The 14,696-nt window shown below is 36.2% G+C and overlaps 1 protein-coding gene across 1 annotated transcript; it reads right to left on the reverse strand.

Moving 5' to 3' along the window:
* Positions 1-390: 390 nt before the first annotated feature.
* Positions 391-12,898, reverse strand: si:dkey-183i3.6 (LAT2 domain-containing protein). Its single transcript, XM_042008293.1, has 12 exons — positions 12,836-12,898; positions 10,536-10,640; positions 5,821-5,863; positions 5,626-5,669; positions 5,511-5,538; positions 4,093-4,118; positions 3,983-4,024; positions 3,864-3,900; positions 3,149-3,198; positions 3,012-3,071; positions 2,883-2,924; positions 391-987 (listed from the first exon to the last, which is right to left on the reverse strand). The coding sequence occupies exons 1-12, from the start codon at positions 12,852-12,854 to the stop codon at positions 953-955; spliced, it is 531 nt and encodes a 176-aa protein (XP_041864227.1). The 5' UTR covers positions 12,855-12,898; the 3' UTR covers positions 391-952.
* Positions 12,899-14,696: the final 1,798 nt, after the last annotated feature.

The raw sequence follows: 14,696 nt of genomic DNA on the forward strand, positions 1-14,696 counted from the left end.
AAAAAACTAGTTGCAAAATGTATTTTGATGCGTTGGTAGGGTTTTATTTATTTTTTTTGTACTTTCATATTTACTCTTTCAGGTTATTAGACAACAAAAGATTTTCTCTCCAAAGTGCTATAAAATCAATCTAAAGTTTTTTTTTTTCTCAGTCAACGTCAGTCATAAAAACATACCAAACGTGTGATTTCTCACATTATAACCTTCTAAATGCCAAACTGATAACATTTATTTATTCTTAAAACATTTCAATCATGTTTTTTTTTTTCTTTAGTAAAATACATTTTTGGGAGCTGTTTTTCTTTATTTTATTCAGTCATAAATCTACATAAAAAAAATTAAAACTTGAGTAAAATACACATGTCCCTGAAGTAAATAATTATTTTTTTCCTTCATAAAAATGGTGACTTGTGATCCAACTGGCATTTAAAGTGTAAGAAAATATTTCAAACTACATATTTGATATTTCTTGTTGGAAAGTTGAGTGATTTAAACACGCATAAAGTGAAAAGTAGAATCTGTAATGTTTTATAACAGTTTTTTAAAGAGGCTTGTTTTGTCCTTTAATGACCTAAAGGGCTGCAAATTTGTCTTAACCTTTCAGGAAAATTTTTAATTGGAATTTTTAATTTTTTCAAGAGCAACATTTTCTTACAAAAAACCCCCAAAAAACAAAAACCATCCCGTATGTAATAAAACAACCAGATTGCTGGCTGAAAATGAGCTAAAAGGAAATAGTCACTAGTGACTACTACACTAGTGAAGCACAACTTTGTCTGAACATCTAACAAGTCCAAGAATTTACTGGAACACTGACGTTACTTTGCAGCAGATGAAAATGGATTCATTTTACCACCAGATGGCAGACTTCACCACATTTCACTTCATATATGGAGATTAAAAATTATACAGCTGCACTCAGATCTGATCAGTGGTGTGTTCAGGTGCAGTCTCAGCTTTCATTCTCGTAATCCGGTTCATCGGCCTCTGAAAACAACAAGAAAAAAGGTTATTGTATAAATTAAATCATGTCTGAAGAGTATTTTATAATAACCAGACTCAAACCTCAGAGGTCGAGGAAACAAACATTAATGAAATTAAAGGTGCTGTGGTGGCAGAAAATCCAAATCATATTTAAAATTTTAAGCAAAACATGGATCAAACAGCTTGACGTTGAAATCAAATGAAGATGTGGGACAGCACAAAGGCCGGCAGGGTTAGAAACCACGGCCAGGAGTGTGAAGAGCAGAAAGCAAAACTGAAATAAATGAGAAGTGCTGCAGAAAAAAGGACCTGAAATGAGTCCAGATGAAACAGAAAACCAGATTCAGATTCAAGCAGCCACATTAAACTAATACAGAGAACAGAATATAACCTGAGAGGGAAATCAGAGTGATGGACCAGTCACAAAGCATGAATAAAGACACACACACACACCGCGTATGATGTGTGCTAGATTTCCCATGTTCGTGGATTTAATATTAATTAAAACGTGTATAGGAGCCAAAACAATTATTCCAAATATAAACGTGGACGTTTATGAGCGTGAATCAGCCCTGCTTCAGTTTACAGAAATATTCAATATTTTTGCTCAGATTAACCTCAGATCTCAGGTCATCTACACCTAACAAACACAGTTTCTGCAGATTAAGTTTAAATATTCCAGGAATCCTTAAAAAAGTGACCTCATACCCCAACATGACCTTCCTGGACCAGACATTAACCTCTACTGGTGTCCAACAGACAATCTGTTGCTCGGCAACGGAAATTTTTCACTGTGTTCAGTTTAATTGTTAATCCCTGATCTCTTCCAATAACTTTTAATCATAGATTATTTGTTTGTTTTGTGTGTGTGTTTATAAAACGTTAGTTAACTCGAAGAAATAACTCAGGAAGAAGTCTTCTTCAGGTGTTTTGTTTACTTTCAGCTTCTATAAATCAAGGATAGATAAATATACTGACATTTACCAGGTAAACCTCGAGGCTTAGGTGAGAGCAGCATGTAATGTACTTCTCTATGCTGTACATCCACCTGATCATAAGGATGAAACAGCATCATCTCTCCAACGCCTACATGGTGCTATTTGTCTGAACTCTGAAGTCATAAATCCACCAGAGCTGCTGGCTGCGGAGTTCACGCTGAAGAAACGCTGATTGTGCTGCAGTGTTTAAAGCCCTGCGATGCAGTAATATTCTCAGTAAAAACCTTTCATAATGTCACTAGTTTTGCTTTGCTTACATTAGATGACCACTTTGTTTTTTTTTAAACCCATAAAGGCCCGAGCCATGAAAAAATGGTAAGAAAAGTCCATTTTTTTTAATTTTGGCCCTTTAACAAAATGCAACAAAAAAATTAAAAAATTTTTTTTTTTTTTTTTTGGGGGGGGGGGGGGGGGGGGGGGTATCTACCGTTTATTACCATGTGGTAGTTAAAAATGTTATAATGTGGTTTTCTGCTTCTGGGTATCTATTAGGGGACAGAAGACAAGTATCAGAATGTGTTCGACAGGATTTTAAGCATTTTATACCATAAATTGAAGCAAAATGTCTCAGAAACTGTGTGTAACATACATGTCACGTCGGGCTCTCATGGGTTAAAGACGTGTACACGTTCTTTCCTAGTCTGTGTCCCTGCCTGACCCCCACATAAAAACCTTTCTAGGCCTGACCCTGCTTCGTATTTGTGGTCACGATTAAACTGACTTTTGATCTCCTGAGTTGTTGACTCGGCTTTGCAGCTGCTTGTGGTTCATCTCATTTCTGGGTTCACTTTTACTCAAACTGCAGTCATTTTTCTCCATAAGTGTTTTTCTATTTTGTATAAATTTATAACAAAATTAAACTCCTCAAAGACTATGTGAAGATTAGTTTATGGAACTTACCAGCAATTTGGTTCAGGTATGCAGAGTTTTCATAGTCGTCATCTGTTTGGTGAAAAACAATTTTAAATGAGAGGAGCTTAAATTTCACATTCAACAACTTAGAAAATTTCTCCTCCAATCCAGACGTACCGTCTGCTGTGGGCATCGGTGGGAAAACGTTTCCATAAATGCCCGGAGTCGGATCGGCATCTACAGACACAACATGCATGTTAATCAGTAACACGGACAAACCTGCCGGTTAACAACATACATGTGGAGATTCTCACCAGATATGCTTCTCTTCTGATTTTCATAGACGGACACTGGGATGGGAGCTCTGTAAAACAATAAAACATCTGTCTGCATCTGTTTCACGTCGCCTCATCTTCTTTAGATTTTTATCTTCTCCACGTCATAGTTTAGGTTTATTTTACACAACAAATAGCAGCTGAAGTCTGACTGTCTCATTCTTACATGATTATAAACAGTTTTCTGTAGAAGTTTCTGATTTTACTAAATGTGCTTTGAGTATTCATACGAAATATTTTCTGCTTCCTGTGTGAGATTGTCTCTTATTTCACTTTTTTCTTATTATTTTAGACCCCTTTACTCTGTAAATGTATATTTATTCTCTTTTTTTTGCCATTTTATGATTTTTTTCTTGTTTTATTAAGTTGAGTTTTTGCAGTGGAGCCACATCTCAAGATAAATAAATAAAGTTTTTTCCTCAATGTATTTTCTCAATGAAAGACTTTTACTTTTACTAACCTGCGTTATGCATTAGGGGACCGGTTGGATAAATATTACAAGTAGCTGAAAAGGTCTGAATAGTTTCTGAACCAGCTGGTTTGAGCCAGAGACGAAAAATAGTTTTTATAAAATCATAAAAAGCGGTTCAGCTGCAGACTCCGATAACTTGATCTGATTTTCTTCTTCAAACAAAAGACTGAAGTCCAGGTATTAAAGAGAATAACACGGTTTAAAGAGAGATTTAACACTTACACATAGTCGTGTTCCAGACTCGCATCAACTGTCTGAACTGCAGCAACAAAACATGAAACACATGCAGGTAAACATGACAAATACCATGAAAACATTGTGTGTGAGTCAGGTTAACTTACATTCTGTGATATTTTGATAATCTGCCTGTTCCTCAGCTGGAGCTGCAACACAGACTGATTAGTTCTACATCATATAAAACCAAGAAAATAAAAACTGCTGCAGAACTTACCTCTGGGGGAATGCTCAGCATTTTCACTGAAAAACAAATTCAAATTTAGCATAAATGGAAGATCTGCTCCTTCACGTTTGAGCTCTTTCTCATTTATTTATTTCTTTTTAAATTATGCACAAGTTTAAACGAATGAACTTGTTTGTGTTTTACTGTTGTCTTAACTTTGCGTCTGTTTATTTTGTGATTGGAGAATCCTTTCATTTACATGTTTGTAAGTAAAACAAAAACAAGGACTGAATCATCTGAGCTTTTCATCCTGCTGTTAAACTCATGTCATGTTTTATTCTCTCATCAGTACTTGGGTTTGTTGGTCTTCTTACCTGCTAATCAGTTCAAGCCCTTTTTAATTAAACCCTTTCTGTTCAGACATGCTCCCTCTGGACAAAGGTCCAGTCAAACAGTTTATTCCTAACTGAGTGAAATGACCCAGAAATATCAGCAGCCATGATAAAAGCTGTTTGAATTCCCCTAATATAAGAACTGAGCTTCAATACTTCATCTTCAGGATACACAGGACCATCCTTTATAAAAGAAAAGAGATAAATCCATCCCATTACTTCTTTCTTAATAACAAACCTTTAGAATAAAGTTAATAATTTGAGTTATTATTGATATTTTATGTCTTAACACCCTAATATGATATAAAGCTTCTGTATTGGGATTGCATGTCTAAAGCACCACGACTTTTGTTTCTCTACATCTTCCCAACACCTGAAGAGCCTCATTAGAAGTCTTTGCCTCTTGCTTACTCTACCTTCCTCCTTCATTAATGTCACCGGCCACTTTACCAGGAACCCTGTTCAACTGCTTATTAACACAAATATCTAATCAGCCAATCACATGGCAGCAACTGCATTTAGGCATGTAGACGTGGTCAAGATGACTTTTTAAAGTTCAAAATGAGCAACAGAAGGAGGAAGGGGGGTTAAAGTGACTCTGAATGTGGCACGCTTGTTGGTCTGAGTATTTCACAAACTGCTGATCTACCGGATTTTCACACACAACCATCTCTAGAGTCATCTTACAGAGAATGGTCTGAAGAAGAGAAAATATCCAGTTAGTGGCTGTCGTCTGGACAGTCAGAAGAGAACTGGTTAGAGATGACAGAAAGGCAGCATTAACTCAGATAAGCACTGGTTTTAACCAAGCTATGTAGAACAGCATCTCTGAACACACAACATGTGCAGCCTGGAGGCAGATGGGCTACAGCAGCAGAAGACACACCGCACGCCACTCCTGCCAGCTAAGAACAGGAAACTGAGGCTACGGTTCACACACACTCACCAAAACCTGACTATACAAGATTGGAAAAATGTTGCCTGGTGGAAACATCCTGAAAACATGGATCCACCCTGCCTGTATCAATGTTGAGGCTGCTGGTGCTGTAATCGCTGTTATTGTTATGCTGAACGTACGTTGAAGATGTCTGCTTGCTTCTGGTGACTGTAAGGAGGAAGAGGAGGGAGAGTTAGCTACAGATGTTAATGAAAACCCAGGACTTACACAGAGTCTGAAACACAGCTGGTTTACCTGTTTTTGAGCGCATAACTGCAAACTGGCTTCCCCCACGCTGGCTGCCAACAAAGTGTTCAAACTTTGTTAGAAAATGAAATAAATTTACATTCAGCATTTACAACCGTGCAACTGGAAGCTTTCAGCAAGTAGAGACGGAAAAACGATAAAGATTGCCTATGACTGTCATTATTATCAAATATTTCAACTCACAATATCTGTGGGTTGTATATTTGAGGCTCCTCATGTATGATCTCTGCAAAAAAAGAAGATCGACAAGTTAGAAAGAGTTTAAACAAACCAGGCTTTATAACATCTATTCCTATTTTCTGACTCAAGTCTGAAACTGACATTAACTGGGATCACCCACTTAGTTCCAGCATGACGCAGGTGTGGTGTCCCAGTATAACAGCAGGTCAGCACTTTTCATTACAAATGCAGCTTCAAGCAGTTTGCAAGGAGAATAAAAAGCATATTCATGTTCAAAGGCAAATGAAATAGAAAATAAAGCATCTGCATTAATAATAGTGATAATAATTAGAACAGAAAGATTTAAAATGATAAATAAAGACAAAGACAACCAGTTTCATTTCAAGTAAAGACAGCAGAGTTAATGTCAGGATGATCCTGTTAAGCTTTGTTCGGACTTTTTATAAATCTGGCTGCTGGGGTGTCAATCAATCAATCAATCAATCAATCAATCAATCAATCAATCAATCAATCAATCAATCAATCAATCAATCAATCAATAAGTCAGTCAGTCTGTCTGTCTGTCTCTTAATCTATCTATCTATCTATCTATCTATCTATCTCTATCTATCTATCTATCTATCTATCTATCTTTCTATCTATCTATCTATCTATCTATCTATCTATCTCTATCTATCTATCTATCTATCTATCTATCTTTCTATCTATCTATCTATCTATCTATCTATCTATCTATCTATCTATCTATCTATCTATCTTTCTATCTATCTATCTATCTATCTATCTATCTATCTATCTATCTATCTATCTATCTATCTATCTATCTATCTATCTATCTATCTATCTTCCCTGAACTCCACGTTGCCTCCCGTTGTGTCTCTGAATGTGTGTGTTAGATCATCCAGCACTTGTTATATTTGAATAGAAGTGCTGTATGAGTTTTATATGTAAACATGTCCTGCACGTAGGAAGAAAATACTAAAGCCTCAGACATCATCTGCACCCCTGCTGTGGTCCAGTGTTGCCCCATAATCATTTTATTTGAATGAAAATAATTTTATTCCCTGAGGGAAACTGTAAATTGAAAAAAAAAAAAAAAAACAGAGGATAGAAACTGGTAAAATATTTGAGGCAAAGCTTTAAGTTAAACTAATACCACAAATATGAAAACTGATAAAATAAAAAAATGTTCAAAACCTGCTACAAAAAGAAAAGAAAGAAAAGAAAAAGAGAGAACAAGCCAGATATTAAAAATATCACTTTAGACCTTTTGAACAGTTTAATCTATGTAGCCGACATTAAACGCCTTTACTTCCTTTGTCCTTCTTTTTTTTTTTTTTTGCAAAGATTAAAAGTTTAAATAAAGTGTAAGCCTAAATGTGAGAAAAAGAAAAATATTGTGGCATTCGGTCCACTTTCAGTGTGGTGCTTTACTGATGACTTCAGAGAGGCTGAAGTTGGGCCTTTCCTCTTTATCCTCACATAAAAAATCCGCTGAGATCCAAAATTATACGTTTTATAACTTTACTGAAAAAGAATAAATTTAACTTAATACAACGTGTACTAACTTAATCCAAAACAAAGAAATAAATCACAGCGATTAACTAAGGTGGCGGTCAACAAAGAATACCGCGACCCACACACCCTCTCTCTACCAGACCAAACACACACACACATCACAGGTGTCTTAATTAAACTAGAGAACCATCGCCCATAACCATGTGACCAACCCAAACCATAATCACTGTAATAAACTAATACAAAACAACCCAATAAACAGAAAATACAACATTTAACATTCTTAATATTTATGGCTCCCACAGCTGTACTCTAGAAGGTAACTTTTCACCAAGCCCTCCACCACGAACAAAACTCATGTTTTTTTCTGTAGTTCTGTCAATTTACATTTATATTCCTGCATTTTCTAACTTTACTAGATACCGGACACTCAGCTCTAAAACTATAACAACTTCTTCCCCCAAGCCATCAAAGCCATCCGTCCAAAACACCAACCTCGTCTTCGTCTCGGCTTCTGAAGCTGCAGACTGCAGAAAGTGTGGGTGTTGAAACTTCTCACCGAGGAAAGTTTGAAGTTTGAGGACTTTGACTTTTCCTGCATCTTGTTTGTTTAGTTTTTTCCTGTCTGACGGTCTTCTTCTACTTGATCTCGGCCTGAATAAAAGTTTTTGAATTGTAGGCTTTAAACAGACTTATCTTTCTGAAAACCCCTCACAGCTCTGAAATAATGTTTCTTTATTGTCATTGTCACGTTAACAAAAGGAACTGAAGGTGCAGTCGACTCAGAGTGAGGTAGAAGAGGTAAAAAGACAAGAAATAAAACCAATCGAATTAAAACTTGATAGTGTCTCAGGCTGCACATGAAAAAGCAGCTCTGTTTTGACATCAGTTGCTTTTGGTAAAAATGTTTTAATCTGTTCTGGATGTCCTGCCTGATGGCAGAAGATGGAGGAGACGATGACCTGGGTCTGTTCCCGGTGGGGAGGACAGCTAACCGCTTTCCCTAATGGCCGCGTGGAGCGGCTGTACCACGCAGACCTTATGTAAGCCTGTTCTCAGCGATGGAAGGAGCAGACTTTGGAAGGAGGAATAATTTTACCTGTAAAACTGCAGGAATGTTACTCGTCTGTGATGTTGGGTTACTTTTATAATCAATGCAGTAAAACATGATTCAGACTTGAAGTTTCATTCATTTCTTTTTTCATTCTTTTCTTTTTATGATTTTTTTTATTTTTTTATTTGGTACTCTAACTTCCATTTCAGAAATCAGTATTAAAAACAAAAAACAATTATTATTATTATTTTTTTTGGCTTCATTTTTGCCTTAACAAACATAATAAAAAAAAAACTCTAAACTGAAAAGCGATGAAGAGCAAGACGTTTTTATCTTTTTATGTTTAAAGAGAGATCAACATAATTAAAGAAAATGGATTTTTAAATTTGTTTTGTGAAAACAAAAATTAAATCACAGAAGAATATAAAGAAATAAAATCCCAAAAAGTTGGATAAAAACTTTATAGGTCATGTAAAATATAACTAAAAACAAAATGCAATTATTTAAGAATCACGTAAAATCAACAAAATTATCTTCATTATATAATATAGAAAACATGTCTAAAAAAATACCTAAAATAACACTACTACTACTACTAATAATAACAATATTATTATTATTATTATTATTATTATTATTATTATTATTATTAATAATAATAATAACAATAATAATAAAAGTGAGTTATTTTAATATTTCATGAAAAATAATCTACTTGTCAAAGAAAACTGGGAGAAATGTTACTAAAAGAAACTAAATTAAGAGGAAAATTAGTTAAATTTACAGTTTCTCAGGAATAAAGACGGACAGATTTCAGTAATCTGTAAAAACCTTGTGTAATAATTTCAGAATAATTTTAAAATTGCGTGCATGAGGAACACAGCCATAAACCAACACTGACGCCTTTGATCTCTGCTGCATGGCATTAAAAACAGACACTATTCTGACAAGGAAAATTATTACATGGACTCAGAAACTTCCAGGAATCTATGAACAAAATTCCCCATGAAATTCACAACTGCAGGTCAGAGCGCTGTCATGGCAGCAAGAAGCCATACGTCAGAACAGAACTGGAGCCTGATGGAACTGGAAACTTGAATATTTGGAAAGTTACCATCAGTACTGAGAGGTCAGGGCAACAAAGCGTCTATCCAGAGGTCTTTTTCAGGAAAACTCTTACATGAAACAGCGAGATGATGCTAAACTGCATGTTACAACAGCGTGGCTTTGACTCCAGGTGACCTGTCGGCAGAACTGAGTTGTACAAACTGACAACAGCTGAAATGAGACCTAGAGCCCCATATGAGACACAAATGGGCCAATATTTCTCTCCCAAAGGTCCAGCAGCTGATCTCCTCGGTTCCCAGATGTTTGCAGACTGTTTTTAAGAGGAGCAGCTACACGGTGACAAACATGACTCTGTCCATCTCTCTGAGACACGCTGCTGCTGTTACATTCAAGACGAGCTTTATTGTCCCGGAAATAGTAAACGGTCCTTCTTATAACATTTGATGTTTTCTGTGTTCTGCTGTTAATAAAATGTTGTGACAGAAATGTTGTGTTGTGAGTCTGTTGTGAGTCTCTTCTCATAATGGAAGCACAAAATCCCCTGAAAATGTGCGTTGTGGATTCTTATACGGCCTCTTAAAAATGGACAATATGCTGCTTTTTGTATCATGGATCTTATTTTAAAGTGTTTCAGTGGTTCCGTCGGCATATTTCCTTTAACTGGAACTGAAATCTTAGACTGGAAGCAAAAGGTACAACAGCTGTCCAGCCCTGTCCTGCACACCGTGCTGTAGAAACTGACCAGGTCTCCTGGGATTTAAATTAAAAGCAATGTGTGGTGCTACTGTGAAGTTAACACACCTTCTCCCACATTGCCCTCAATTCTAGAGGAGCAGCCAAACCAGTATGACCCACTTATGGCTGTGGCCCTATCTGCTGCTTTATCTTGCAGCTTGCATGCAGCACTGCTGATGTTACAGAGGACCCACTTACTTGACCCAAAAGTGGAGTAGTAGCAGAAAAGAAGTTTAAAGTGGAAAGCTCAATGTGGTTGAAAAAGATTAAAAAAGAAACACAAACAAGCCGAAGAATGTTACAGAGCTGACATAACAGCCCTACTTCTTAGATTTGCACTTACTTTCTTTCTTTTTGCACCGCAGACAGAAAAGTGTAAATAAACTCAGTGATGCCACCGACACAACCGTCAGGACTGCAGCCAGCAGGCCGAAGGCTCCCGTCATTCCTGGAAGGTACACAAAAACACACACACTGTAAGATGCAGCCTGTGAGTATGTCGGTTGCTGTGTGATGCCGGGCCTTGCTGGTCAACATTTAAATATTCAAGGTGCTGCCTTCCTGTTAACATGTCAGAGTATCACAGGATGTGGTTGGCCAAAACAAAATTGAAACCTCCGTGTTGCATCGATTAGACTTACACCTTCTTAGGCTGTGCATACTTTTACACAAAGAAAGAATTCAGAAATTATTTGGAGATCATTTGATCTCAGTAAGTTTTATTTTAGTCCTTTAAGCAAATTCAGTACAGCCACAAAGATCATTTAACCTCCGATGTTGGACAAAATGTTTTATTCTTAGTTGAATCAAATTCACCTTTCAGAACAACTGAAGGACCAACAGGCTGTTTCATGTTGATAACCTGAAAAACAAGCTGTCACAAACCACATCTCTTCAGTTTCCTTTTTCCAAGAAGCAGTTTTCATCAGCCTTTCTGAAGACGTACGATTTACCTCCAACAACCAAAGCAAATAACCGCTACACGGTGCAAACAGCTCCACTTAACCTGAACGTCAGCCTGGAAAAAAGCTGCAGATTAAGAAAAACACCAAAGTTCTCAATGAGTCTTCTGAAGAAAAGTTTCATTAAATGTCATCAGGTTCTCATTAATACTCTAAAATCCCATTTGGAGCCAGATTATAACAATGAATATTATTATATTTTAAAAGAATGATGAAGCCATGTTACAAGTACCTGAGTAATAAAACATGTTTTTAGGTATTCTAGTTTATGTAGAAGCTAAATTCTGGATTAGTTTAATGGGTAATGTAGCATGTTTTGTAACATAAAGTTCATATTATTTAAATTATCATCAATGTCTAGAAGAAAGTCTGTTCTGTCTGTTCAAAAAAACCAACAACAAAAAAAACTAAGAGGGAATCATCAGTGTTTTTCTGATGCTTTTTTCCAAAATGGTTTATATTTGTTAATTTTTTATGAGTAGAGTCTGAAACACAAATTCACACAGCAAACTAATAAATCTGACTTAATAATTAACACATCGTTATTCAGTGGTGCTGTACTTACAACATTTTTTAACCTTGTAATTTCATTATTCCCTCATTTACACCACTGTGTGTTGTGCTTTTAGTTCTTGGCTCACGCTCAGAGAAAGTAACTCTTTCCAGGGGGCGTAAAGTTTTCCGTCAGTCAGACGGCAGCCTGGTTACAGGCTGCTGCTGCTTGTCTGTTTCATCTACAGAGAAACGTCACAACAGGGACCTTCATGTGTGGTCTGTGTGGACAGTCCTGAACTTCATCATGTCTGAAGCTGTAACCCATAAAGTTATGTAACACCAAACTTTTCAATGTCTGCAAACAATATTTGTTCATGTTTGGAAAAGATTTTCAACACAACCTGAATCTTTGGTAACAGGATGCTGGATTTCTCTTAGAGTATCTGTACTTTTAAAAATGGCTGTGAAGTTAAATCTTTAAATCAGTTTCAGACTAATAACTACATTTCCTCGATACTATTTTTAACAGTTTTCATTTGTTTTGATTGTTTTATCTTAGCAGCATTTATTTTAACTGTTTCCATTCTTTTTTAAATATTTTTCCATTTCTTTCAGTTTTCATTTTATTTCTCTTTTTTAAAACACCCAGTATATAAAAAACTTATTACAGCACAGTTTATTTAAAAAACGTTAACAAATTACAAGGACACGACCACTATTAAACTATAAACTGTTTCTCTCCTGTTTATCTGACATTTAATACAAACTTACTTCCATATTATTTCTTCTGCTTCTCCCATTTCAGTAGGTACACAAGCGCATACTATCGTCTCTGGTATGCATATCATTGCATAAATGCGTAATAATTTATGTTTTTAAACGAGTTGAGTATATTACGTTTGTGAAATTATAATCTGTCAGAACCATTGAAATAAACACAATTATTAAATAAATGAAGGTCTTGTGAAATGTAGAAGAGCATGAGTTAACTTACTTACCTGTCCTGGATTTTGATGCAGTTATGTTGCCCTAATTAGTAAATATCAGTAATGCTAAACATGCAGATATGAATCAAATTGTTTATGAAATATCTTATCAGGCCACACATAAGCAGTATTATGGAACAATGATAAAGTCAGTCTGCTGCCATAACACAAATATAAGGTGTGATGTGTTGCGGTGTTACCTTCAGTTGCTGCCACCATCCTTCACAGCTTTTACACAGCAGCAGCAGCAGTTAGGCCGTGTGCAGTGCTTCCTCTTTCAACATCTCCCCACATCCGTCAAGCCCTCGCCTGCTGTACCACTGAGGTTTGAAGTGGACATGAAAGATCATTAATCAGCTACATGTTCTCTCGCACATATTAATTTCACCTTTTTTACAACACTATAAAGTATAGCTGTTTCTTATATTTCAAAGTCAAAATACAGCCAAAATACATCAACTACAAATCATTTGCTCCAAGATGCATCATTTAGATAATATGACATTTTAATTTGGAAATAAAAAGGCCATTTCTGATGAAAAAAAAATAACAAAAGAAAAGAAACCTTTGTCGTTTTGGCTCTTGCTACATTACATTAACTGCTAAGCTGGAGAATTCTAAGCTAACTTAGTCTCTAATATTTCCATTTCCAGAACCTGGGCCACTATTAGCCATTTAGGTGCCCTAAGCACAACTGCTGTGCACCATTTTTTTAATTTAATTTTTTTTTTTCATAGCAATTATAAAATATTATGACACATTCTGTGATGTTTGGGGTTCAGTTTAGAGAAATATTTGTGCCTGTGCATAAAATGCTATTAGATCAAATAAAAAGGAAACTTTAAACTCTGTAAAGAGAGACTTTTTTATAAAGCAAAAACCTTGTGCTTTGCACGAACACAGCCGAACGAAATAGAGTTCCAGATGTAGGTTAAGACCAGTACCATAAAATCCCACCATAGAACTGCGAGATGAGAAAATAAAATGTTAATAAATTAGCAAAGCTAATTTAGCATTAACCACCAAACATTAATTGATAAATAAACATTAAATTGCTGCAACCATAAAGATAAAAAAGGAAAAAGAAACTAAACTTCTGTAGAATGTCTGAGCAGCTTTGTTAAGTTTGAGTTTCAGGTGATGACGTCCTGGTAATAAATTACTGAGAGGAAGATACTAAACTCATCTCATCATCTACAGTTTCTAAATAGGTTGTTTTACACATTTCAACAGATTCACATTCATACATTCAAATTAAGTAGTTTACTGTATTATCATGTATACCAAGGACGACTTTCAAGGAATCACACATGAACTTACAGAACAGAGTAGATCAGAAATATGCTAACAAACCTCCTACAGAGGACCAACCACCTACACCACTATAATATGTATGTTTGTATTGTTTATATGGACGAACATAGTTCATATTGTAACAGACTGGGACATTTGTTTTTTCAAGATGGTGCCACAGTAGCTTGTTCCCTCAGCTCCAAGCCTGTTTCCTTGTTTTTTATGTTTATTTTGTGTTCTTAAGCTCTTCTTCCCGACTTTTTTGGTTGTGTTTATTTTGGACTGTAACCAGTCATGGACCTGCAAAATTCTGTGAGAGTAGTAACGTGCCTTCTACTCTTTTTGGGACTTTTTACAACCTCATATGGAGAACCTGTGAGCCGCCCCGTTATTTATAGCCGGGATCAGCTGTTAGCGCTGAGTAACAGCAGGGTACTCCCAGAGGTTAGACCCGAGATTCCAAAGGAATACTGTGTCGGAGGAGGGGATGCAGAGCTGGAGGGCAGTACCAGGAGTGAAGGAGATTGTACAAACCGAGAAATCCATTGGTTCTCATGGATCTTTACCCAACAAGATGGAAGAGCTGATGGCGCTAACCAGACCCGTGCTGCGTCTGAACTGAAGTGAACCATCAAAACAACTCCAACCTGGTGAGTTTACTGGCTGATACCACCCCTGCTGCCACCTTCAGATTATGAGGAGAAACCACAATGACGGGTACCCCCTACACTCCAGTGCAAGAGTAAACTCACCAGCGTCAGCTACGCT

Source organism: Melanotaenia boesemani, chromosome 15, assembly GCF_017639745.1.
Source record: "Melanotaenia boesemani isolate fMelBoe1 chromosome 15, fMelBoe1.pri, whole genome shotgun sequence".
Taxonomy (NCBI): domain Eukaryota; kingdom Metazoa; phylum Chordata; class Actinopteri; order Atheriniformes; family Melanotaeniidae; genus Melanotaenia; species Melanotaenia boesemani.

Coding starts and splice junctions, on each gene's coding strand:
- si:dkey-183i3.6 (XM_042008293.1), bottom strand. Junction 5,864..10,535: donor GCGGTGCAAAAAGAAAGAAA/GTAAGTGCAAAT, acceptor CTTTTTTTGCAG/AGATCATACATGAGGAGCCT. Junction 4,119..5,510: donor AGCAAGCAGACATCTTCAAC/GTACGTTCAGCA, acceptor TTTGTTTTTCAG/TGAAAATGCTGAGCATTCCC.